Raw genomic sequence first — 27,276 nt, 5'->3', positions numbered from 1 at the left:
AAAACACGCACACACACACACACACACCCGTGAACCGTGGGGATAGGTGAGGGTCCCTGCGGAGCTTAGCTGCCAGCTACCGGGCGGGTTGCAGTAGGCGGATAGCTGTCGGCGATTGCATACATTCATTGAATCGCCCCCGGACCAGCAGCGGGAGGATGTAATTTCTTCGAAAAAAAAACCACATGGGTCCGTAAACATCTCTGTCAAGCGATCGAACGCCGCTATAAGTGTTTTAGCCCAAAACCTCACCAAACCCCGAATCCAAGATGTGACGCGACCCGTGTCGAGGGATGCATGGCTGTGGGGGTTCAACAAATTCCCAGTCGATAACGGAGCCTGTGGGGCACAGGGGCGCACCCCACACGTAATTTGCCCTTACTGCGTCACGGCAGGGCACTGCCGCAGCGGACCGTATTTTCCTAGCGACTCGTGGGATTCAAAATGAAGACAAGTGAAACAAACCAACAAAAGGGTCCCGATGCGCCCCAAGCATCGGAAAACACGGAGGTAGAAGAGGACGCAAACGTCGAAATGGCAGGAGGCGAGTCAAACGGCGGCGACACAGCAAGCGGAGGGGCTAGCGCGTTCCGTGGAAGCGGGAAGGTGTTGAGATCCCCAGTGTTGAACCAGGCGGCTGCTTCGAGTCAGCAGATAGGAGTCATTGGAGGGGAAACTCCCAAGTCATCCGTATTGAACTTCGCCGGCGGTACCCCTCAGGATGGAGTCCTGCTCGGAAGGACCGCGTTGCAGGAGGTCAGAAGGAGGGTTAACGAGCTCTTTGAATTCATCAAGGACAGAAACAACGTCCACACCAGAATCAAGCAGATGGTGAATGGAGTCAAGGCAGCCATGATTGCTGCAGAGCGCGAAAACAGTTCGCTGGTGGTGACGAGAACTTCACTGAAGCTGAGAGCTGAAAGAGCCGTAGAAGCGCTGGAGGCAAAACTGGAGGAGGAAGCGTTATGGGAGAAAGAACCGAAAACGCCGCCCGGCCCAAGCACAAAAAGGGACAGGGAAACGCCTGGAGAGGAGGAGGACGCAAAGAAGCAGAAGCAGGGGAATGGAGACAGTCCGGACCCAGCGAAGGAGCCAGAACCAGACCCAGGGAAGGAGAAGGAATGGGAGAAGGTCAAGGAAAAGAAGCGGAAGAAAAAAGGGAAGCAGAACGAGGACACCCAAAAACCCAAGTTTCGCAGGGAGCGTAACAAAGGCGAGGCTTTAGTGGTCGAGGTGAAGGAAGGTGTTTCGTACGCAGACCTCCTCGGGAAAGTACGAACCGATCCGGAACTCGAGGAGCTTGGCGAGAACGTGGTTAAAACCAGGCGCACCCAGACCGGCGCGATGCTTTTTGAGCTGAAAAATGATCCCGCGGTCAAGAGCTCAGCTTTTAAGTCCCTCGTCGAGAAAGCCGTAGGCTACGAGTCGAAGGTGAGGGCGCTATTGCCGGAGACAACGATCGAGTGCAGGAACCTGGACAAGATCACGACGGAGGAAGAGCTAGAAGATGCGCTGATCGTTCTTCTGGATGACCGTACGACACCGATGGCAATCCGGTTGAGGAAAGCCTACGGCGGCACGCAAATTGCGTCGATCCGACTATCGACGCCTGCGGCGTCTAAGCTGCTGGAAGCCGGCAAGGTCAAAGTAGGGTGGTCGGTGTGTCCACTGAGGCCTGTTCCTCGAGTGACCCAGCAGATGACGAGGTGTTTCCGCTGTATGGGTTTCGGCCACCAGGCGAGAAATTGCGATGGTCCCGATCGAACCAACAGTTTCAGAAGGTGTGGTAGAGAAGGCCACATGGCAAGAGACTGCAAAAATAAGCCGAAGTGCATGCTCTATAAAGAAGGAGATGGCAATAGTCACACGACGGGTGGCTTTAATTGCCCGGTATATCAGAAGCTGGCCTCGGGCAAAAAGTAATGGAGGTGTCCCAGGTGAACCTCAATCACTGCGACACTGCACAGCAACTGCTGTGGCAGTCGACCGCGGAGACGGGTTGCGACGTGGCAATTATTGCAGAACCGTACCGAGTTCCCCACGACAATGGAAACTGGGTCGCGGATACAGCAAGAATGGCGGCGATACACGTGATGGGGCGGTACCCCATACAGGAAGTGGTCTCGAGAGCATTTGAAGGATTCGTGATCGCCAAAGTAAACGGAACCTTCTTCTGTAGCTGCTATGCTCCCCCAAGATGGACCTTGGAGCAGTTTCAGCAGATGCTGGATAGTCTGACGACGAACTGATCGGACGAAGCCCAATCGTCATCGGAGGTGACTTCAACGCATGGGCAGTCGAGTGGGGTAGCAAATGCACCAATGCTAGGGGGCATAGCCTAATGGAAGCTCTGGCAAAGCTGGACGTTAGGCTGGCGAATCGTGGAACCAGCAGTACCTTCCGCAAAGACGGTCGTGAGTCCATTATCGACGTTACGTTCTGTAGCCCGCGACTGGCGGCCGACATGAACTGGAGGGTAAGTGAAGACTATACCCGTAGCGATCACCAAGCGATCCGGTACAGCATCTGGAGACGAGCCCCTGTACCAGAAAGGAGCAACCGGTCCAACGGGAGTAAATGGAAGCTGCAATACTTCGACGAAGGTCTCTTCGTGGAAGCGCTCCATTGGAGCGAGGGTCCCCAAGACTTGAGGGCCGACGAGCTAACAGCACAACTAGTGACAGCATGCGACACAACCATGCCGCGGAGACTGGAGCCAAGGAACTGTCGTCGTCCAGCCTACTGGTGGAATGAAGAACTCGGTACCCTTCAAGCAAGCTGCCTCAGCGCCAGAGAGCAAGATCCGAAGCAACTAGAGAGGAGTGCAGAGAGGAGTACCGGTCTTCTGGCTTCTGGAACGGATCATCCTTAACCGGCTGACCAAGTACACGGAGAGCGAGCATGGCTTAGCAGCGAGGCAGTTCGGCTTCCGTAAAGGGAGATCCACGGTGGACGCCATCCGGAAAGTGGTCGAGAAAGCCGACGAAGCGCGGAAGAAAAAACGCAGAGGGAACCGTTGCTGCGCAATAGTCACGATTGACGTCAAGAACGCGTTCAACAGCTGGGCGGCCATAGCAGCAGCGCTGCACAAAATGAAGGTGCCTGACTATTTGTGCATGATCTTGAAGAGCTACTTCGAGAACCGCGTGCTGGTCTACGACACTGCCGATGGACAAAAAACCGTTGTTGTTACCGCGGGAGTTCCGCAGGGATCCATTCTGGGTTCAGCACTGTGGAACGGAATGTATGACGGAGTGTTGATATGGTTAGTAACCACAAAAAGGTGCAGCAGGCCCAGATACACGTTGGGGAACACGTAGTGCACTCGAAGAGAGCGCTCAAGTACCTCGGGGTGATGGTGGATGACCGGCTGAACTTCAACAGCCACGTCGATTACGCCTGCGAGAAGGCGGCGAAGGCGATCATGGCACTGTCGAGGATTATGCCGAACAACGCTGGACCCAGAAGCAGTAGGCGCCGTCTCTTGGCAAGTGTCGCGACGTCCATACTTAGGTACGGCGGACCGGTATGGTGGACGGCGCTGGGGACGAAGCGAAATCGAGCGCTGCTCGACAGAACGCAGAGACTGATGGCCATACGGGTTGCAAGCGCATACAGGACCATCTCGTCGGAAGCAGTTGGCGTCATAGCCGGAATGATCCCCATCGGCATCACACTGGAGGAGGACACCGTGCGCTACACCCGAAGAGGCACGAGAGGTATCCGGGAAGCTGCGAGAGCCGAATCGCTGGCAAGGTGGCAACGTGAGTGGGACACTACGGAGAAAGGCAGATGGACGCATCGGCTTATCCCGTCCGTATCCACGTGGGTGAGCAGAAGGCATGGAGAGGTCACCTTCCACCTCACACAGTTCCTGTCGGGCCATGGCTGCTTCAGGAAGTATCTGCACAGGTTTGGACATGCAGAGTCTCCTCTCTGTTCGGACTGCGTTGATTGCGAGAAAACACCGGAGCACGTGGTGTTTGGCTGCCCTCGCTTCGAGGCAGCGCGAAGCGAAATGCTTGCCATTATCGGAGCGGACACCAGCTCGGATAATGTGATGCAAAGAATGTGCAGCGACATCGCCAAGTGGAATGCGGTCGTCGGAGCGGTGACGCAGATCACTTCGGCTCTCCAGCGGAAATGGAGAGACGATCAGAGGAGGAACGACTAGGAGCCTAGTCGAAAACCCACGAGTTTGGCTGTGAAGGAGAGCACGTTATGATGGTCGGCTCTACCAAAATCGGTACACGTCTCGATGGTCACAGGAGTCGAGAACCCACAAGTGTGGCTGTGAAGGAGAGTACGTTTTGACGGTTGGCTCTACCAAATCGTCTCGATGGTCCAAGGAGAGGGCTGCATATGACTAGCCGATCAAAAGCAACGCGATTCTTGGGCGCGGTTAAACCCTCGCATGGACTCATATGTATGTAGAACAGGAAATGGTTCTAGTACCCGGCATGGATCCTGTAACTAGTGCGGAAAATGCAACGCCTCCCCCCCGAAGTTATACCGGAAGGTGGTCCCGGGAGGAAAAGGGCAAGGCGTTCAAGGACTGGTTTAGTGGTAATCTTTTTTTTTGTTTCCCAACCCCACACTACCTGAGAAATGAATTCTCAGGTGTCTTGTAGCAGATTCCGACCTTGTAAAAAAAAACACACACACACACACACACACATACACACACACACACTAGAACTCAAACCGAGCTGTTTATTGTCACATCATAGCAACTGTGCTGAAAGCACCTTAGGGAGCTTTCTTTTATTACGTAACACAGAAAGGGGGGGGGGGTCGAAGGATGTGTTGCGATCCATACATTTTTTTTTCAAATTTGTATGGAAAATTTGTTACGAGGGGAGGGGAGGGGGTCCAAAAATCCAAATGTTTGCGTTACGTAATAAAAGAACGCTCCCTTAGTACACCACCGGTGCACCCAACTGTATATCATGATGCAACTCAACAGAATGGTTGAGCACCCTGGTATTCAAACAAAGATTTTTTCAAATATTACATTGTTTTTAAAAGTGCAACATGTAGTTAAACTTTTTGTCAAGCAAATGTAAAGTTTAACACTAGGGGTTGGTCAGAGTTAAAGTTTTAACCATGCGTCAATATATTGACATTGTTTTTGATATTTCGTCAATATATTAACGAAAAATGTTTCGACCTGCATTTGGACACCTTGGTTTGACAGATGACAGATTGAAACAACAACCACATTTTGACGACCGAAGTTTTTTGCGTTTCCGCTTATTCTCTGCTAACAATCCGAAAATTCTTGTAAAATAGAAATACTTAGTCGAAAATTCGGTCAAACCCGGCCATCATAAGAGAGAGCTCTTACCTCAACGAAGAATTTGCTCTTTTGACCAAGTAAAACGGAGTTAGAACGGGAGAAAGTTTCAGAGCAGCAGGCAAAAGGAGCACCTCCGGTGCAGCTTGCGGCAAAATTTAACGGGTTTCCCGGTTCGCAGGATTTTTTCAGGTTTCTGACCATGAATATGACCGTAATTTCTCCTTTCGCGTGAAAAAAGGAGGTAAAACAACCTGTTAATAAATTGAATCCCCGATCCGAACCTCATACCTACTCAAGCTCAACTTTCTCCTCTTGCGCGTTTGCGCCCTGAATCGATTAACCCGGCGTTTCTCAGACGCATAACGTGGTCGAACTTGGCATTCCGGAAAAAAAACGCGCAGCTTACGGTCTGAATGCACCAGCTCAGCGGATCGTAGAACGTTTCCTTTTCGCACGGACTTCAGTACGGTCCGCACGGAGCCACGCAAGATAACGTCCAGACAGGAGGGTGGTCTTAGCAGGAGCAGAAGGTCATGTCTTCCGGCCGGTGCTCAGGATTGGCAAGGTTTCGCCTAAACGGTGTAAAGATGCAACATGGCTTGCTGAAGTAGGCAACTTCGCCTGTTCTGTCCGCAGTTAAAAATTCGAATTAGCCTTAGAATTTCTTTGTTCAGAATCTTTGCTATAATTTAATTAAATGTTTACTTCCTAACATTATTTCTGGATTTCATGCCGACTCTACCAGTTGCCCACGTCCCAGATGGCATCGACTTAGTTGGGACGCAGGTTCTTGCTCAGCAGGTAGTACGCATGCTCCTACACGTCAGTTCCAAACAGTGGGACCAAACTCGTAGTTGCCTCCAGCGGGTTCTGGTCCGGACAAGCCATAACCAAAGCGATGTCTTTTTGTAGCTCCAAACCCTCGACGGCCAAGGCGGCGGCCTCCATCTACTTCTTGAGTTCATACAAGTCCCGCTCGAAAGCCTTCTTCAGCTCGGCCAACGGATCCGACCGGTCCAGCGAGAAGTTCTTGCGGAAGATCGAATGGTTGATGTGGCCACCGCCTTGAAACTTAATGGCACCGTCCAGTTGATCATTTTCGTGACAGAGTTGTTGTGTTTATGTTTATGTTGACATTTTAATTTGACAGCGTTTTTGGATCAAGGTTGCAAAATACAAGGTAAGGTCGCGTTAAACTATTGACGAAATATAAATATTTTAACAAACTATTGTTAACCTATTGACCAAGTTATCCAGCCCCTAGGTTTAACATGACAGATGAGAAAGTTTCACACCAAGTTACAAGCTATAATCTCCCTTTGAATTTCTTGATTGTTTAATAACATTTGAACTTAAGCTCTGCGTAAAATTTAGAACCTTTTTTCATTGTAACTTGTTATGTATCTCTGTCATTAATTTAATTTTAAGTAAATGTGTTTTTATTGCGACTGATAACGGGTCAACTTTTATGTTCTAATGCTTGAACAATTAGGTCGTAAGAATACGCAAATTCTAAATAGGACAGAGACCTGCTTAAGATGCGTGAGTTTCCATTCAATATAATTAAAACACGTTTTCAAATTCAAATCCATTGTTTTATCATAGTTATTTAATTCCTGAAATAAATATTTTCCAAATTATAATCGTGGATAGGCCCTTTGGTTTATCAAACCGAGTTTTTGTACACTGAAAATATGCCACACTTTTTATTCAAGTGCCCAAACACTTGAATGATTGAATAAAGTCACATCGTAGATCTAATTGGTTTGTGTTTCAACATCAATCCAAACCACTATCAAATGCAAGTGTTTGGGCGGTTGACTTTTTGGTATTTTTTAACATGTTATTTTCATTCGGGTGGCTCAAGCTTTTCAATTTGTTACCGTTACGACATCAGCAATCCATTTTGCTAACCATCGCTTACGGTTGCAAATAGGAGTAGGGTTTATTGCTATAAATTAACGATTTAACTTGTTAGTAGGGCTTTTTAGAATTAGGGATGTTTGTGTTGTTTTGTTTAAAATGATTTGTTATTCGTTAAAATTTAAAGATTAATTCACAAACATATTACAACAGAGCACAGTTTTGTTTAAAATGATTTGTTATTCGTTAAAATTAAAAGATTAATTCACAAACATATTACAACAGAGCACAGTTTAGGGATAAAGATCAAATAAAGCACACATTACTCGCGAACCGAAGGGAACCATATTTGTAAAAACACTATAACAGCACACACGTTGGGGGGGTATACATCGTGACCCAAAAAGGGAGATTGTCAATTGGATTGAGGGCATGCATGGGAGAAGGAAAAAGGGAATAAAAGAGGGTTTGCGGCGAGAGCGAGCCAACAATTGATCTTGGGTTCACTGATTAGGCTTTTTCCACACCAACCACTGAGTGAACCAGATCGTCATCCCGTCATCAAGTGATCGAGTGTTACAAGTCTATACCGCGTTGTAAGAAGTGGAAAAGAAGCTTCCACTGGTGAAGGCAATTGTATCAGGTATAATTTGCAAAGAAATGTAAACCCCAAGTGTGACCCCCAAATTCCTGGCCAGCTCGCTACCCTCTTCCTTCTTACGTGCACGGTTGGTCCCTCTGGGCCCGTAATTAATTACCTATTTGAGTCCACGATAGCACGTTCGTTGGACCACTAGCCCACGCGGTCAGGCACCTTGCCCAGAAGGGCAGACCGGACTCTAGAAGCCGTGCGAACAGCGCCGCCGTCGGATAGCCTCGTCCCGCCGCTGGCAGGACGACCGACGCATCCCAAGCTGTTGGTGGATCGCTTGCCTAGGGAAACAGCATGTACCTCGGCGACAAAAGCGATCACCCACGAGGTCTAGGTAACAGCTCGACGACCGGCGATTGGCGACAGCACGTACGCCGCCGGTGACACCCAACAACGCTAGTTTCGGCCCCACCGTAGCCGAAAGACCGCCACGAGTTCCAGCAAGCGGCCTCGAGAAGGCCAAGTTCAGCCGACGACGAAGCGCACGTGGCATCGTGCACCGTGCACCACAACTCCAGCACCAGGCCGTCCAGATCGCAGAATCGACAGGCCGAGAACGGCGAACTTCGCACCGCACGTGGCCTCCCACCGGCCAACCGCAGAAGCCGCCATCTTCAAGAAGCCGCCAGCATGCCCCCCGCAACACACACACACACGCCCACAGTGAGTAAAATAAAAACCGTCTAAAAGTGATTATAACAGGGTTTGTCCTTTTGATTATCCGAGCCGCCTTGCAAATTAGAGCTCCTTGCTTTGAAAACCACGCCAGTCGCGCAAAAGAGGCCCCGAGCCCACCCCTGTCCGGTCGTGGCTCTAAGACCAACCGGCAGGGGCGTCTTAAGGGCCTCCTGGCCCAGAGGGTACGTTGTCCCGATGTAATAAATTGTTTTGCTCGTGAATTTGTCCCACCTTCTTGAACTATTCAAAGTGATGAGCAAAACACTTGAAAATGATCTTAAGATCTACCCAAAACAGGCACTATTCAAAGTCAACGTGATTATCCACATGAATTTAATGTGTTTCACTGATTGATTTTCGCGCGACTTTCATCGAAGGCTAGAAGCGAGGCAAGAACCAATAGCACAAAAAACACTCCCGTCTTCAACTGGCCGGCCGGCGCAGTGGTAGCCCGCACGACTAGCAAGCGAGAACCTGTAAATCGGTTGTATGTACTTTTTTTTTCAATACCATTTAAAATTCAAGTGTTTGGCTATTGACATTATTTCATGGCCAATCACCGAAATTTCAAGTGTTTTGCGATTGATATTTGAGTGCTCTGTACAGCAGGGCCAGATCATGTGTAGAACACTTCGTTGAGCTGTGTAAGTTTTGCTCAGTGATAAGTGTGCGTGTTGCCGCCGCACGCCGCAAATCGAGTTGTCCAAATGGATTACCCGACGGGCCAAAATTTCTCATAGATGGCGCTGTTCGTTTGGTGGTAAGAAATTCAAATTTGTTCTGAGAATTTTTCTTTTTTGTGAATATCCCAGCAACAACGAATCGCAGGATGACAAAATTTGACCTGCTGGTTCAAAAAAAAAATCAGCTTCCACCAGGTCAAATTTCATCCCTAACCGGTCTTTAATTTGGGAAATATTGAATTTAAATTGATTTCCCCCATATATTTTTTAAATCGCTTACTACCAGCGTGACAGCGGCCGCCATGATCGTTTTTCTCTTTCTCGCCTCGGTTTTGACAGCGAGAACTGCCAGCTCGAAATGTCAAATCATGTTTTTTTGTTTAATCGCGGAATCGTCGTCGGAACGTCATATTAAATGACAGTTAAATCCTTTCCGGAAAGGTTCGCTTCGAAATCGATGCACGGTGCACACAGTGCCGGTTTGTTTGTTTCCTGGTGATGAGGAAGGTTCGTGAAAATTGACTTCCGAGGTGGGGGCGGTGGCTGTTGGCCTTGAAGGCGGTGGTATCCGTCAAACTTCCCCAATCAACCACCTACCAACGCAATTTCTCGTCATCTTACCTGCGACGCACGGAAGGGCCGTCGTGATGAAGGCGGACAACGAGACAACACTGTCCCTTTCGTCTTTGTCGCGCTCTTCCTTTCGGGAGCACCAACGAAACTCGCGACAGGTGCTTAAGGAGGTGAAGAACAGTTCCGCCATGAACAAGCAAAATTAAATCAAGTCGGTGTTGGGCTCGAAACTGCCGGCCTTCATGGCCCACAAGGAGCTAGCCAAAAAGGCACTATTTACCGATCCGGCGGAGGCCGCCATCGATCTGAAGCGTAAAAAGATGGTCCAGTCCCAGTCGAGCCGGACATCGCTGGAGAAGGCGTTCGGCTCGAAACCTACCATCACCGAGGAGGACCTGACCTCGGCCGAAGGTCTCAACCAGTATTACTGGGAGGTGCTGGCCGAGAAGCGACGCGCCGTCCTCGAGGAATCCCTCTCGGAGAACATGGACCTGTACGAGCAGCTTTCGTCGCTCAAGGAGGAGCTCAGCACGTCTAAACAGATGCTGCAGGAATCGCGCAATATCGTCGAAGTGCTGACCGAGCTGCTGCAGGAGGACGAAGTCGAGAAGGAGCTGCGTTTGGGTAGCACGGCGGTGGAACTAGCCTGGAAGATGACAGCGGCGTTGTGCCGGAAGTACCGAGCAACGGCGACGACGAGTCGCTGTGAGTTGGAAGAGTTTCTCTCTCTCTCTCTCCTTGATTTATTTTTGTAAATATGTAGTTACATTTGAACGATTTTCAGGACGCTGCTCACTGCCAGACCTTCATTCATGACCTAAGGTGTCAGCCGCGATTTGCGGCTAATCTCTAGCCAACTATAAGACATGTTCAGGGACCGGGCGGAAGGACGAGTATGGTTAGATTCCGGAAGGAGCTTCTCTCAGCTGTCTATATAATAGAAAAATCAAGCCTGCTACTGGCCCAGAGGGAGAATGGCGCGGATGATTATCTAGGAAGATGTACAGGTAGGTTTAGTTGGTGGGGATTGAGGTGTAAATTGAAATTAAAGATTTTTTTTGCAGGTTGATGGATCCTTCCAACCTGGCTGCATTCGCTGCTGCCATGAAGATGAAGGCCGAACGTCCGGGATCGATGGCGTCGAAGGGAAGCCCGATGAGTACGACGTTACGATACTTTGCTGGAACAACGAGCAGGACTCTTCCGAAGAGGAGCACAACTACATCCGACTGAACAACTGCTTATATCAGTGCTGCTCTTGTTCCGAAACGTTCCGTCGCCTGTTGATGATCCGGAAGAACACCAAGGCGGTGTATCCGATCGAGTAGATGAGCTTCAAGTGTCCACAGTGCGTGCGACGTTTCCCCTGGGCGGCCATTCGCGATCGCCTCGTGTGACCAGATGTACGACTCGTAGAACGGCTCGAGCAGCACGTGGCGGCGGTGCACGATCCGGCGGAGTAGTTGCGACGCGGAGTCTTGAACCGACAAAAAGTTCTTTGATATGCATTTTAAGATCTACCATCAACGCAAGCCCCCCCTGGTTCGGTTCCCGGGAGGGCCCTTGAGCACGTCCGGCAGATCATTCTCGAGATAGCATCATTTCGGGCCGAAGTCGTCGGACAGCTTATCCTTGTCATGCCATGACATTTCACAGTTGATCGAAAGAAAAAAATTAATTAAATACTTGCCATAGTTACAACAAAGGGGAGAGTGGGGAGATATTGATCCCCTTTATTTGTATCGCACGTAATTTTCTTAATTTCTCACAAAACTATTAACTTTTTGCTTGAATTAAAAGCTTAAACATTCAACTAATTTTGGCTGATAAAGGTATTTAATCAGATGATCTCTTCGAGTCATGCCAAGCGTTGAATAAAAAAATATATATTTTTAACCGGCTTTTTCAAAATGTTAGGGGTAACTTGATCCCCCTTTCAAAATGTTGAAGAAATCTGAAACTTATGACTTTTCAGTATCAAGGTGAACTAGCTCATTCCTTTTTCAGGGCAGAGACCATCTACTTACAGGTAGTCGTACACCTAAGCTACTGACTACTCATCACTCAGGGTCGGCATTTCTACTCAGCGATTCAAGTGAGACACGGATGAAATAAAAATTAAGAACCACAATTTTCTAATCAAAACGTGTATTTTCTGGATAAGTGTAGGGTATGGGTGTGTTTGGGGAGTGTAAGGCACTTCAAGGGCAACGTACCGTTCAGCAGCTGGACTCGCCGCGAGGCTTCGCTGACTCCACTCGAAACCTCGAACGCCTTCGGCGTTCACCTGCTCCAAGGCCGGTCACAGGAGCGCCCTCGACATCGGCATCGGAACATCGGCGGGCCAAGAAGACATTTTCCCGCTCGAATTCCAAACGGGAGGGGAAAAGCTCCATTTTCTTTTCCACCCAATTCGAGTAGTCCTGCCCCTATCGCTGTCAAGGACTATCTCGTTACAGCGGCACGAAAACCCTTCTACTGCCATGTATTGTGTGATGTTGTATGTACGGAATCAAGTAGAAAAGTGAAGGTTCGTTGAAGAATTGTAACCAACGGTTACACTATCCACCACCCCAGTGAAAAAAATGTGAAAGCTCAACGAGGTTTTGCATTTTTTTTTACAACAACGCTTTATTCAACCATCGTCGGCCTTTTTTGGATTCGTGGGTGTGGACAAAGTAACCTACAATTCTCAGGTACAACTACTCTACAACGCGCAATTATGAACCTCCACAAAACAACTCAAATAATAAATAAAATAAACAAAACATGCACAAACTACAAGAATTCAATGAATAAATTAACAGAAAACATGCAGAAACAAATTAAAAGTTATATTAAAATCATCCCGTAATTGGGGTAGACAACTCTATATCTATGTTGCGCAACAAAAATAATAATTACAAATTAGATCACTTTCGATCCTTGAGGGGTGATACAAAATCAAATTGAGCCCCTGCAGCAAACTTTCTCTGCAGATGACAGATGCAAAAACGTCACGACTGACACGTCGCCGAACTGTCAAAGCATAACGCAATGTTTACTTTTCATTCATCAGTTCGGTCGACGGTGCAGTTTTCGTGGACAGTTTTGGTCGTTTTTCTGGCCAGATTTCGTCATGTAATGACGGTATGTTTGGGTAAGTACAGTCATCCCTCATATTCGGAACAGTTTACAGATCGGCCAATGTTCAAAAAATCATGGAAAATCGATAATTTAACTTAATGATTCGCTTTTACCTTCATTTGAAAGCTTTTCTTGCGATCTTTCGAATGCTGTATCAAACAACTGCAAATTTTAACTTTTATATCAAGTTTTTGAAGAAAAACTTTGACCCTTGAAATCCACAAATTCGGAACACTTTTTTCTTACGGATGTAAACAAACTTTGATTCTCTCCAGGAGTACATATTTTCTACAAAATAATGACTTCACACACTGGAACCAATGAAACTCAAGCTTAATAATGTTTTATAAATGATCTGATAACTTTTTTTGTGAAAATATCTGTTAAATTCAGGTGTTCCACAATTGTGGGAGGCACAATAACATCCCACAATTATGGAACAGGCAATTTGGAGGCAGTGTTTTGCAGCTCTGAACAAAACAGTCTCGAAGTGCAGTTTTTTATTCAAAAAGAACTCCTTTTGCTAATGAAATAGCAAGAGAATGATCAAATAAAGGTCCTAAAAATAGAAGGGTCGCCAGAAATGATTCATTTGGCATGTTATTGACAAATTACCACAAAAGTGTTCCGAATTTGTGGGTGTTCCGAATATGTGGGATGACTGTACTTACAAATTCATTGAAGAAAAGCAACGAAGAATGGCTTCGTCAAAATTTTGCTTTCTTTGTAGCCCATTGAAGGACAAACTTTGGTGGCGTTTTGCTGCCAGTGCGTCATCTTCGCGAGGAAGATGAGCCTGCAGAAACCCACTAAATTCCCGGGATGAACCGTGAGAGCCATCTTGACTAAGCAAGATGTACTTCAGGTTAGTGTACACATTAAAATTGCAATTAAAATCACTAATTATGGTCGCCTTGACCGTGACTTTTCAGGTTTGGCACTACTGGCCGTGATTTTTGTGGCACAGTCCCCTCACTGTCACTCCACATCCGGCGCTCGGACACAAGGGCACAACGGATTACTCCTTGGTCGTCTTATCGGATGCCAGTGCAGCTATGAACCGCCAGTATAAACATAACAGGTATACCTTTTCATTATTTTTGACCAAATTGGCCGTTGAGAACTCCACTCGCGACAGCTCCACGGACATTATTCGGGTGAAGGATAAAAGCTTATCACTCCTTCACCGTCACTTGATCCACCAGTGTAACTATGCAGTCTCAACCTCAAACATAATTTTACTCACTTTCACGACTAGGGGTGTTCAAAATCCACTAGTCTTTGAGTTCAAAAAGTTTTTCACAAATACAAAATTTTACAAAACGCTCACACATTTTTGACACAACATTAAACATTCAATAGTACGGTTATCTAATAATATTTTATTTTTCTCTTTTAATTGCAGGTTCGCCATTCCATCACTTCGTTCTCGCCGTAATCATCCGGGTCTTCGGGTTGATTCGATCGTGAGCTCCGAAGGTATATGAACCCTTCACCAGCTCCCGTGGACTGCCAACCCTCGGTCGAATTTCTTACGTTCATCCGAAGTGTGGAATGTAAACTAAAGTTAGAATATTCGCACAACCTCTCCTCGATTGGCAAATCCGGATCTTTCTTCCGCATCTCCGAAATCAATCTGACAATCTCTTCCAAATCAGGTTCTATTTCCGTTTCCAATTCATTTCCATTTCCGTTTAGCAAAGTTATCACAGATGTTTGTATTTTTCTAATTTCATGTTCAAATTCCTTAAATTTATGTTTGGCCTTATGCTTGACCTGCGACGATTTCGTCGGCTTTGGTAGGTTCCTTGCCGAACTGCCCATGGCTGAGTCCGACGACCTACTCGATTCTAGTCCTTGGTTTTTCTTAAATTTCACAGACCGCGGCCGACTCTTCGGGGTACTTCCGTTACCCGAATCCGGCGAAGATCGCGACTGCTTCTTCTTCAATTTATTGCCACCGACCTTGCCGGGGGACAGCTTGCCTATGCTTTTGGCCGATCCCGCTGCCGACTGAGGTGGTCTTTCAGTTTTTGGTTCCGGTTCTGGTTCCCTAAACTCACAGGTCGCTGGGCTGGGCATCTCGACTAGACCTTCAACGTCCGAGCAGTCTGCGTCGTACTCCTCACCCTGCCATTCCACTCTCCTCCATTCCACTTTCTTCAGTTTTATTCTTTTCCTTCGTGTCATTGTGTATGGAGCGAGATGTGTCGACTGCAGTGCAAGTCGTAAAATTTTAATTTTGTCTAGGTGGTGGGTTCATGTGTGTTGTTGTTTGGTGTTATTGATTACAGGGATGCATGTGTGGGTTCATAATCTATGTAATATGTTTCATGTGAGTTCAATCGGTTTCCGAACAACACAAATTGCCCAAAACCACGAATTTCCAAAACCGAAAACGGCTAAACAAAGCGTTGAGTAAGCGCAAAAACGCTCAATTGATTTAAGACCGTTTAAGGCACTAACACAGATTTTTGGTCGGGGCGGGGAAAGTGTGCAGGTGAAGAAAGCTGTGCTAGCACGGATCCCTGCCACCTCCCGAAGGAAAAATCCTTAGATTTTTACACCACCCGGTCAAACTTGATCGCTTTTCGTGCTTTCCGATAGGAAGCCAATTGAAACTTATGACTTTTCAGTATCAAGGTGGACTAGCTCATTCCTTTTTCAGGGCAGAGACCATCTACTTACAGGTACCTAGTCGTAGACCTAAGCTACTGACTACTCATCACTCAGGGTCGGCATTTCTACTCAGCGATTCAAGTGAGACACGGATGAAATAAAAATCAAAAACCACAATTTTCTAATCAAAACGTGTATTTTCTGGATAAGTGTATGGTGTGGGTGTGTTTGGGGAGTGTAATGCACTTCAGGGGCAACGTACCGTTCAGCAGCTGGACTCGCCGCGAGGCTTCGCTGACTCCACTCGAAACCTCGAACGCCTTCGGCGTTCACCTGCTCCAAGGCCGGTCACAGGAGCGCCCTCGACTGTGCCGCCGCGATCCCATAGGGGGGGGGGGGGGGGTTGGTCGTCGACTTCCGGATGGCTTAAGCTGCTGCTGGGTTGGGCTGGAACGCAGAGGTAGGCCAGCGGGCGTTGCTGGTCCTACTTGCGGCAGGCGTCTTCCCTCAGTGGCGGATTCGGCAGCCCCAGAGTCCACTGATTTGGGCGTGCCGAGAGGGGATAATCTCCTGGACGATTATGGCGCCGCGCGCCAGAGATTTGGGGTCGGTGTTTGACGAAAAACGTAGCCAACGGCTCCTGCGCACTCACAAGGCTAGGTTCACCGGATACCCGTGTGCCGTCGCGCCGACGGAACTAGACTTCCGTGTGGGCACTTCCACTTCCGGAAGGCGAAGACGTACACAGCTCAAAGGACGGTACTGGTACAAACGGACACGACTAAACACACGGAAAAAAAGAGGCCGATGCTTAACATCGGCGGGCCAACAAGACATTTTCCCGCTCGAATTCCAAACGGGAGGGGAAAAGCTCCATTTTCTTTTCCACTCAATTCGAGTAGTCCTGGCCCTATCGCTGTCAAGGACTATCTCGTTACAGCGGCACGAAAACCCTTCTACTGTCATGTATTGTGTGATGTTGTATGTACGGAATCAAGTAGAAAAGTGAAGGTTCGTTGAAGAATTGTAACCAAACAATTACAAATCTTAAGCAAAATGGATGAATAAGAAATCTAAACTTTTGATTTTCTATCAGTAAATTTCACATAAAGCCTGAACGTTTTTGTTTAAAATATAACAAGTTAAGTATGGGTCATTCCATCTCAACTGTGCACGAAAAAGTGCAAATTTGAAAATTACCCTCTCCGATCCTGCTCAAATTTGGCAGAGCTGTTGATACTATCAAAACATGCAAGAATCCCGAATTTCATCCAAATCGGACCACCCCCTCCATTTTTGTACCTCCCCAAAAAATCAATTTTTTGGCGATTTTTGACCAAACCTCCAAGTTTCAAACGGCGATAGCTCAGGAACCACAAATCTTAGAAGGTCGGTCTTAGACTCAATTTTGAATCCATTTCCGTGATCAAAATGTTGATTAATTTATTTTTTCTACCTGTATTGCGCAATTGAAAACTTTAAACGGCCGTATCTCAAAACACCCCAACTTATTTTTTTGATTTGACCTCACCATCGTTTTCTCCGGCCAATTTTACATAAGAATCACTTATCGACAGAAATGAATATGTTTCGTTCCAGAGATATCGAATTTTAAAGTTTAGTGTTTTCGAGATTACCTACATCAAAAAAAAAAAAAAATATATATATATATATATATATATATACAGCAATTCCCCACGAAAACAGCATGATTCGAAACAAAAGTTCTCAGATCGGGCTCAAAATTTTTCTGGGGGATCCTTGGCCGAAATAATTCGACCCGTATTTTTTTGTTTGGCCATTAGGGTGACCTACGCCGTGTTAGAGTGGTTCGAAAAATTGCAATTTTCGTCGATTTTCGCAAAAACCACTTTTTTCAAAAAATCATATCTCCGCGCCATTTCATCCGATTTTAGCTGTCCTATACGCAAAAGAAAGGTGATTAGTTTGGCTTTTTGGGAAAAATAGTAAGAAGTTTCAAAAATCTAGCATAACATTTGAAAAGGTTGAATGAAAACATAAAATGCTGTTTTGAAGGTCTTGGGACCAAAGAGCCTATGTCTGAAAATATTTTTATCGGATTCCTCAGAAAATTTCACAAAACATATCAAAAAATGGTGCAGTTATGTTTTCGATACTCTGAGATACGATTTTTTGAAAATAAAAACTGGGGTTTTCGACGCGCCACGCGCAAAAATTGGAAAATGACGAAAACGGGGAAAAATCGACTTTTTTTCACTAAAACTGCGATAACTTTAAAATTTCAGCGATGACCTATAGATGTTATGGTACCAAAAGTTGCGTCTTTTAATTACGAAAATTTTAGTATCCTAACATGTATAGGTCATCGCTGAAATTTTAAAGTTATCGTAGTTTTAGTGAAAAAAGTCGATTTTTTCCCGTTTTCGTCATTTTCCAATTTTTGCGCGTGGCGCGTCGAAAAACACAGTTTTTATTTTCAAAAAATCGTATCTCAGAGTATCGAAAACATAACTTCACCATTTTTTGATATGTTATGTGAAATTTTCCGAGGAGTCCGATAAAAATATTTTCAGACATAGGCTCTTTGGTCCCGAGACCTTCAAAACAGCATTTTAAGTTTTCATATGACCTTTTCAAATGTTAAGCTAGATTTTCGAAACTTCTTACTATTTTTCCCAAATAGCCAAACTAATCACCTTTCTTTTGCGTCTAGGACAGCTAAAATCGGATGAAATGGCGCGGAGATATGATTTTTTGAAAAAAGTAGTTTTTGCGAAGATCGATGAAAATTGCCATTTTTCGGACCACCCTAACACGGCGTAGGTCACCCTAATAGCCAAACAAAAAAATACGGGTCTAATTATTTCGGCCAAGGATCCCCCAGAAAAATTTTGAGCCCGATCGGAGAACTTTTTTTTCGAATCATGCTGTTTTCGTGGGGAATTGCTGTATATATATATATATATATATATATATATATATATATATATATATATATATATATATATATATATATAAATATATATATATATATATATATATATATATATATATATATATATATATATATATATATATATATATATATATATATATATATATATATATATATATATATATATATATATTTATATATATATATATATATATGTATATATATATATATATATATATATATATATATATATATATATATATATATATATATATATATATATATATATATATATATATATATATATATATATATATATTTATATATATATATATATTAGGGTGGTCCAAATCCGGACTTTTTTGGGGCTACCCCCTGAAATCAAAGATTGACCCATCACTAGGCTAAATTCCAAATTTGAGCTCATTCTGACCACGGGAACCCCTCCCTCCAATCGATTAAAGTTTGTACGGGAAAAATCGTCAAAATGTATGGAGAAAAGCAACTGTTTAACTTTTTTACCTGTGTAAGGCGCCATAGCTATCCGATTCTTACCATTTCTCAAATGTAGAACCTTCATTAAATTTAGAACAACTTTCCCGAAGACACCATATTTTTAGGATTTTTTCCCGCGAAGTTATTAGCGCCCAAAACTGACCATTTTTGCGCGGCCAGCTGTAAGGGGCTACCTAACAACGATGTTTAATTCCAATTCGTACACGCACGTGCTCTCTCTCAGGTTCAAACTCTCTCACGAGCTTGCTCGCCTGCCTGCCTGTTTACCTACAGGCGCGCGCGCTGTTTCTCAGCTTGGACTTTTGTCGTCGTCATCGTTTTCGTTTGCTATCCGCTGCGCTGCGTTCTTGGCATGTTTATTATCATTTTCAACTAAAATAGCAGGTTTAGCATAATATATAAAAAATGTCGATGGTTTTGTTCGCTATTAATTTGAATAAAATACAGCGTAGGCCTTGGCTTAGGCTCATTAAAAAAAAATGAAGCAAATGAACAGGGTTTGTTCGTTTTTCCAAGCATTACAAGCAGTTGTTCGTATATGCTCATTAGAGAGAATGATTCAATTATTTAAAAAAAATCTTCAGGTAATACAAATTTTGTTTTTTTTTACTCTAAATATCATCCGACCAACTGCTTGTCCATTCGCAATTTGATTCCAGATATAAAACTAGCTAGCTCAACAATTTCTATTTTTGAAGCTCTTAGACATCGTTTCATTTTTTGGATGTTTTGGAATCTGACATAAACTTCTAAAAATCGTCAAAGGCAAAATATACCGCAATTTGTTGTAAGGAAGTTTGTTATATTTTCGCCAGTTTAAAATATTTTGTATGGAATGAAAAATAATCGTGATCATAGGGCTATTAAAAAACTTTAAATGTTTTCTTTTTAAGCTTGTTTGATAGAATACAAAAGCGGAAAAAACAGTTCCCTTAAACGATGAATTGTCTAAGTGTATTGTTCTTCCTAAAATCTACACTTGACTAAGTTAAAAAAATGTCTTATATTTTTTTCTAGAATAGTTAAAATCCCAGTCTTGAGTTTAATAAAAAAAAATTAAAAATTTACTCAATAATAACAGATGACAATTCATGGATGAACTATTTTATCGAAATTTGTATTCTTTCACACACACTCTGATAATATGATATCTATTGTTAATCACATATTACATTTAATTTTATATCTCGAAATAAATATCGAAATATATCTTGAAAATTATAATAAACATGCGAGGAATGCAGCGCGCAAACGAAAACGAAAACGACGACGACGACAAAAGTCCAAGCTGAGAAACAGCGCGCGCGCCTGTAGGTAAACAGGCAGGCAGGCGAGCAAGCTCGTGAGAGAGTTTGAACCTGAGAGAGAGCACGTGCGTGTACGAATTGGAATTAAACATCGTTGTTAGGTAGCCCCTTACAGCTGGCCGCGCAAAAATGGTCAGTTTTGGGCGCTAATAAATTCGCGGGAAAAATCCTAAAAATATGGTGTCTTCGGGAAAGTTGTTCTAAATTTAATGAAGGTTCTACATTTGAGAAATGGTAAGAATCGGATAACTATGGCGCATTCCACAGGTAAAAAAGTTAAACAGTTGCTTCTCTCCATACATTTTGACGATTTTTCCCATACAAACTTTAAGCGATTGGAGGGAGGGGTTCCCGTGGTCAGAATGAGCTCAAATTTGGAATTTAGCCTAGTGATGGGTCAATATTTGATTTCAGGGGGTAGCCCCAAAAAAGTCCGGATTTGGACCACCCTAATATATATATATATATATTTATATATATATGCAGCACAGCTACAAAAAACAGCAACGCCGGTGCCTGCTAAACCGCTCCAAAGACTTCAGCCCAACTGTCCAGCTAGCAGGCGTGCATGTCTAACCGTTGCCAGGTGCCGCATCTGCCCTAGCAGTCCTACAGCCGGACCCAATCGTGGATGTCGTTCAGGCTGACGTGCTTAAGCCGCGTGTTGGCCAACCGGCCAAAGTCGATCCGGCTGAGCGAGGGCATCCTCCTATTGTTGGTCTAACCGTAACGGACAGGGACGTCGAGATTTGGCACACCTCCTCCCTAGTCCACACCACATCCGACGACCCAATTTCCACAATATCCAATTGAATCTGCGTTAACTGGACCACCATCCAGGACTCGCACTGGTTCTGGAGTCATCGAAGGACCACCTGAGATCACCTCTTTCCCCGGCTTGTTCAAGTCCAGATGCAGCTGGCGTAGGTTCTTCGCTTTGCGAAGCTTCTCCATCAGCACTGGAAGTTCGTCCATCGGCCAACTTGGGCTCCGACCTGGCCTTGTAGTTGTGCTTTCTGGCCAACGCAATGTTCAACAGACAAATCTTATAATTGCCGGCCTGTAACAAACAAGTCCTTTTAGGAAATATTCTTCTGAATCTCAAAAAAAAACTTCATACCATTTAGCGATCTCCAGCTTTTCTGAGCCCGGTCCTGCTCGCAAACGCACTCGTTTTACTTGTCCAGCTCCCGGTCCACACAAAAAAAGTTTCTTCCTGGCGAGCCGCCGCCGCCTTAACATAACTTTTTCACCCGTTCTGGAACTCCAACGCGGGGACAGTTCACCAGCGCTTAGCACTACTGATGGTCATCCACCGCATTTGGCTTGAGAATCGCGAAAATACCGTTCAAATTGGCTCAAATCGTTGAAATGCCTCCTCAAGAGGAAGGATTGCAGCACAACAAAACCGAAACGAAACAACTTGCGACTTGACGTTTCTCGCACACAAGGATGCCAGATATATTGAACCAAATGTTTAGTACAGACTTTTGAAATTTATTATTTTGAAATAAGTAGTAAGTGTCAATAATATATTGTATTTTTTTTATTCCAGCTGAATTGTTATCAAACTATAATAAATAATGCTCCAAAATTATTAGTTAGCATTTAAAGTTAGTAAAAATCTATAAAGGTGCAACAAATATAGTCTGCCTGTGTGGATCAATCGGACCGCGCACTGGACTCACAATCCAGAGGTCGTAGGTTCGAATCCCGAGGCAGACGCAAAAAATTCTAAGTGTTAATATAGGTATTCGGTGCCCTCTCCCCGTGCCATACCTTCACACTTAGGAGACCCGGGAGGCGGAGTCTTGTCGCAAAAAGAACGATACACGCCTGTGGATCCGTTGACGAAACCGCAAGGTTTAAGAGGGCCACATTATAAGGTGTTACGTCGATTCCGTTTTTCCGCAACAAATATACCTGCCAATTACAGACTTTTACATAAGGAAATACAGATCTCTCATATAGAAAAAATTACAACGCTGTATTCGCTCGTCCCCAGTCACGACGTTCTAGCAGGATTCTAGAAGAGTTCCCACAGAGCTGGATATTCTTACAGCATTCTAGCTGAAATGTTCCACTGTTCTAGCAGGAATCTGGCAGAACCAGCTCTGCTAGAATATTTCGTGACTGGGTCGACCTGCAACAGCAGACCCGGCCATTTGAGGTTATGTTGAAAATCACCCTTTTTAGCATCTACAAAAAAACTATTTCATGGCATAACTTTCAAATTACTTCACTAAACAGAATAAAATTTAATAGGCTCTTAGGGGACCCCAAAACGAACAAAATAAGGCGGATCCGGTCAAAATCGGTTCAGCCAGTGACCAGATATTCCAGTGACATTGATTCGGTACACATGTCTACATACAGCCAAACCAAAGACATTTGCTCAGCTGGTGATTCTGAGTCGATATGTACAAATGAAGGTAGGTCTAGGAGGTCTAACTAAAAAGTTCATTTTTCGAGTGATTTTATAGCCTTTCCTCAGTAAGGTGAGGAAGGCAAAAAGTGATCAGAAATGGTTTTTAATCGTGTTTTTTACCGTTGTACATAAAAATTTACAAAGGGCTTTAGTACCCAATTTCTGTAGTTTTTTTTTTTAAAAGGTCCAATAAACCAAATTTTCAGTTTTTGCTTTTTGGGTGTTTTTTCATACCCCTGACTCAAGGCGGTTTCAAAAATACTCAAGAAGCAAAAACTGGAAATTTGGTTCAAAACAAAAACTGCAGATTTCTAGAGTTATTTTTGAATAGGTCCTAAAACCTATTGTGTTTCATATGTTTACAGGACCTTTAAAAATACTCTGGATTTCACCATTTAAATAAATATTTAATAATTTTTAAACTCGTTCATCAATGTTCATAACTAGTTTTTTTTTTGAAAATGTCCAATAAATTAAATTTTTAGTTTTTGGTTGTTGAGTGTTTGTAATGATATGTAAATCAGGGGTATTCAAAAATAACCAAAAAGCAAAAAAAAATAAAAATTATTTATTGGACCTTTTAAAAAAAATCTAGATCTTAATAAAAAAAATGACGAAACTGGTAAAAATTAAAATCTGGAACAGATATTTATTGCAGAATGCAATGATTTTTCGGCAATCATGCAAGTTGTGGAAAGCTCTTTACAAAAGTTCACACCTCAAACTACAGCAGGAAAATAAACTTTCCAAGACACACACCTGAAAGCTTTGCTTCAAATTGATAATAGCTTTTATCCTGGACACTCACCGCAGTAGGCATGCGTGGTGTGCAATATTTATTGTGCAAATTTGAGGTGTAAATATTTACTGGCTGTGCATCGGATTAGGTGTAGAATTTGATATAATGATTGATCATTATTTTGTCTAACACATGAAAAATCTGGCATTCTCAGAAATCTGCAGCGGGAAGTTGTCCGCAGCTTACTTCGACAAGGACTCCGACATTTCATACTCACCTGTCTACTTAATTGTCAGGTCATTGATACAAAACGTCAGCGTGATGTTTATAAACAATGAAGTGGCAAAAGAATCAAAAACAGTTCGTGCTACTGCTGCTGTTTGGTTCCACTGTGTTGTGGCCAGATTTTTGCAGTGCGTGATATCGATTCCTGCGAGTGTTGAAGATTGTTTTGGAGTGTCTTATTGGATCGATTCCGCTCGAAAGCAGCAGAAGGTGGAGTAGGAGCAGCAGCTGCAACCAACTCGAAATTATGGTGAGTAATTTGAGGGCACTGATAAGACAGGAAATTTATTGTTGGGATCGTTGCAGGACGGGACGATTGAGGAGAACGGCAACGGAACGCCGCTGCTGGCCGGGACTCCGCTGGAGGATGGGATCTGCATCTGCCGGTGATGGATCTGCCATTAGTGTGTGCGAGGGTGGTTTGTAACTGGACATTTCCGATGCCTTAAGCGAGAAGGATCGGGTCAAGTCGGACTTTTTGGTGGTGCCGCAGCACGAATAGTTTGTGTGGCTGCACGACCGGTTAGAGGAGAACGAAGAGTACGCCGTGTACATCATTCCGCCGAAATCCGCGGCCGGATTTCGACGCGTCCCGGGAGAAACTGCAGCGGCTGGGCGAGGGCGAAGGCAACATGACCAAGGAGGAGTTCAAAAAGGTAAAGGAGGAACTGGAGGCGGAATATCTGGTGACGTTCAAAAAGACGGTGACCATGCAAGAGGTGTTTCTCACGTGACCTCCCATCAGGTTTTCCGGAACGATTCCCACTTGAAAGTTTTTTCTCGAATTCGACCAGGATTTGTGCGCCAAGCTGAATTGTTGAGGTATAGGCAAAACCACCAACGAAAACTTTCTGGGCGCATTCGTGAAAGAGGTCAACGACTTCTTCGAGCACGAGCTGCAATTCCTCGGCGAGCACCACGCGCACCTCAAGGAAGCGGCACTGCGCACGGAAAAAATACCAACAAACACAAGGAGGTGGCCGACGCGCACGTACGCTTACCGTCGGTGCTAACGACGCTGTCCACGGCCGAGCACGGCACCATGGAGAAGTTCCTGGCCAAGACGTCGGATATTTTCGAAAAGTTTCGGGTGAGACCGCAGCAACAACAACCTTTCAACTCGCTCTAATCCCACTTTAGTTTTCAGAACATGGAAGGCCGCATCGCCAGCGATACGCTCCGGTACTACCAGCGCGACAGCAACGCCGCCAAGGCCCTGCTTATTCGTCGAGCACATTCAGCAACTCCAAAGAAGTGGACCAGGAAGGTAACCTCGCGGCGTCGCTTCGCGTCTGCTGATGACAACATGCAATGAATTGTTAATCGAGTAAATTTGGCATTTTTATTTTCAAAGATATTTATTCAGATCTATAGTTTATTGAGATTTTTTTCTCTGACGCTCTCTACCATCGAATCGGTTAGATTGACCAGCGGAATTACGGTTCCGTTCTCTAGCGTCAACGGAATCGGTGGTGTGGAGGTGTAGTGTGATATTTTATACAAATAGGGCGTTTACCCCGACGAAATTGAGTTTCAGAACCTCCGTTGTTCTTGGTTTCGCATAATTTACGCCAACCATCAAAGGAAACGCAATGTTCACTAACGTAAGGGCTCGCCTTCTTTTGAATGCAGATTGCAGAATCTCATATCCTAAATTATTGTTTATTAATTACAATTCTTTAAGCAATATTTGCATTTCTAAATCAATTTACAATAGGTAGTTAACAACATTTTGGATTCAACGCAAAATTAAATTTAACTTGCGCGCTCTCTCTTTTCTCTCCTCTCGCTACGCTCCGTTACCTGCTCTCGCGCAGGCAAGCGCACTGCGCAGGCAAAAACAGTCTGATGTGAAACGTTTGTGCGGCTGGTTGTTGTTTACGTTTTGTGCGCAGGTATAATTTTCAAACAAATCATTTGATTTACCAGATAATTTGTTTATATTTTTCATTTCAGCGCCGTGGAGAACTTGATAAAACGGAACAGCTGGTGCTGCAGGATTCGATCGGTAATCAAAAGAGATCATGCCGGCAGCCGGCCGACAATATAAAATCGAACGTGCAAAATTTGTTCCGCCGAGGATGCGACCAAGCGAACAAACGATTGGCATCAATCAATCTGAATCATTAGATAAGTACATATGACATTTGAATATTATATTCAACTTGATACTTTGTGATTTTTTCTTCTTACTTTTTCAGGTTTGGACGATTTTGGCAGTATGATCAACTAAACAGAATCGGCATTCAACTAGAATTAAAGCCAAACAAATATTATTGGTGTGAACCATCCGTCAAAAAGTGAACAATTCTGTAAAAAATAGGTAAGTAAAAAATGTAAGAAAAACTTTTAAAAACTATTTCAAAACTATTTCTCAAAAAGCAGTAAATTTGTATGATAAACTTTAATTTACCATTTGAAAACTATTTCTGAAATAGTGAAACTGGAAAAAAATGTTGGATTAACCTTAAATAACCATATGAAAACTATTTCCAAAATAGTAGCGCTAGGTAAAAATAGCAAGAAAAACCCTAAAAAACCATTCACAAACCCTTTCTAAAATAGTAGACGCAAGGTTTAAAATTGTCAGAAAAACCTTAAAATACTATTTAAAAACCATTTCTTAAACAGTAAAAACCGAGAGAAAAAGGTCGCTTTTTCGCGAAAATTTACTTTATTTTTACCATTACACAAATGGTAATTTGACGAAACGTTGTTCGGGGATTTTTAAGGTTACCGTTGCTAACCACCCTCAATTCAGATGGTCGAACTTTATGAAAAATGGTTTGGTACCATTTCCGATATGGTATTTTTAAGGTTTTCCTACCATTTTTCAAATAGTGGTTACGATCTCTGAAATGGTGAGAAAACCATTTAACAAAAAGTTTTTTTAAGGTTCTCGTTTATGCGGGGGATAAACGAAAACTATATGAATTCTAGTGAGGACCTTAAAACAACCTTATGAGTTATGGTCACCATTTGTAATAATGTTATTTGGCGGACCTTGATAACTATTTTTCAAATGGTTACCATTAGTAATAGAGTTATTTGAATGTTTGTAATGGTCAACTATCTTCTTGATGACTGTAAAAAACTATTTGAGGATGTTTACTCAAATGGTTACCCTAAATCATAAGGTGATTTTTAAGTTCAAATGGTTCATATTGATTCACGATTACCATATAGAAACATTAAATACCCATTTGGCGTCATCCATAAAGTATGTCACGCTAAAATTGGCCAAAATTAACCCCCCCTCCCCCCTATGTCATACTTTGTCACGCTGGCTCCAACCCCCCTTTGAAAAGTACGTCACATTCTGTTGACCCCCCCCCCCCTTCATATTGATTTTTTGAATAATTATAACATGATTTATAAATAGAATTATTTATAAATTCGGAGTAAAATCGAGAAAGTTTTTGATTTTTACAGGTTGTGTTTAGATTTTTATTTTGTTGAATGTTGTAGTGATAGAAATAGCCACCAACATTTTTTTTTAAAAATCTGATGATATAAGCATATTAAATCTATCATCGAAAACTCTGTTTCTTAAAGCCTTGTGTCGTGTTTGATTTATGAGTAAATTTAAAA

General features: G+C 43.9%; 1 protein-coding gene and 3 pseudogenes across 1 annotated transcript; 3 read left to right on the top strand and 1 right to left on the bottom strand.

The window, feature by feature from the left end:
• The first annotated feature begins 534 nt into the window (after window positions 1-534).
• Window positions 535-4,813, top strand: LOC128092324 (uncharacterized). The gene is made up of 3 exons (XM_052705958.1): window positions 535-962; window positions 1,200-1,647; window positions 3,263-4,813. Exons 1-3 carry the CDS (start codon window positions 535-537, stop codon window positions 4,172-4,174), a joined length of 1,788 nt encoding a protein of 595 aa, XP_052561918.1. The 3' UTR covers window positions 4,175-4,813.
• A 1,224-nt stretch (window positions 4,814-6,037) lies between these two features.
• On the bottom strand, window positions 6,038-6,415 carry LOC120429542 (superoxide dismutase [Mn], mitochondrial-like; annotated as a pseudogene).
• Window positions 6,416-6,959: 544 nt separating this feature from the next.
• On the top strand, window positions 6,960-14,416 carry LOC120429537 (uncharacterized; annotated as a pseudogene).
• Window positions 14,417-16,073: 1,657 nt separating this feature from the next.
• On the top strand, window positions 16,074-27,012 carry LOC120429541 (sorting nexin-6-like; annotated as a pseudogene).
• The last annotated feature ends 264 nt before the right edge of the window (window positions 27,013-27,276 follow it).

The sequence above is a fragment of the Culex pipiens genome, chromosome 1 (genome assembly GCF_016801865.2).
Source record: "Culex pipiens pallens isolate TS chromosome 1, TS_CPP_V2, whole genome shotgun sequence".
Lineage (NCBI taxonomy): Eukaryota > Metazoa > Arthropoda > Insecta > Diptera > Culicidae > Culex > Culex pipiens.
The sequence above is the reverse complement of the archived record's forward strand: the minus strand, read 5'-3'. Positions and strand labels throughout refer to the sequence as shown.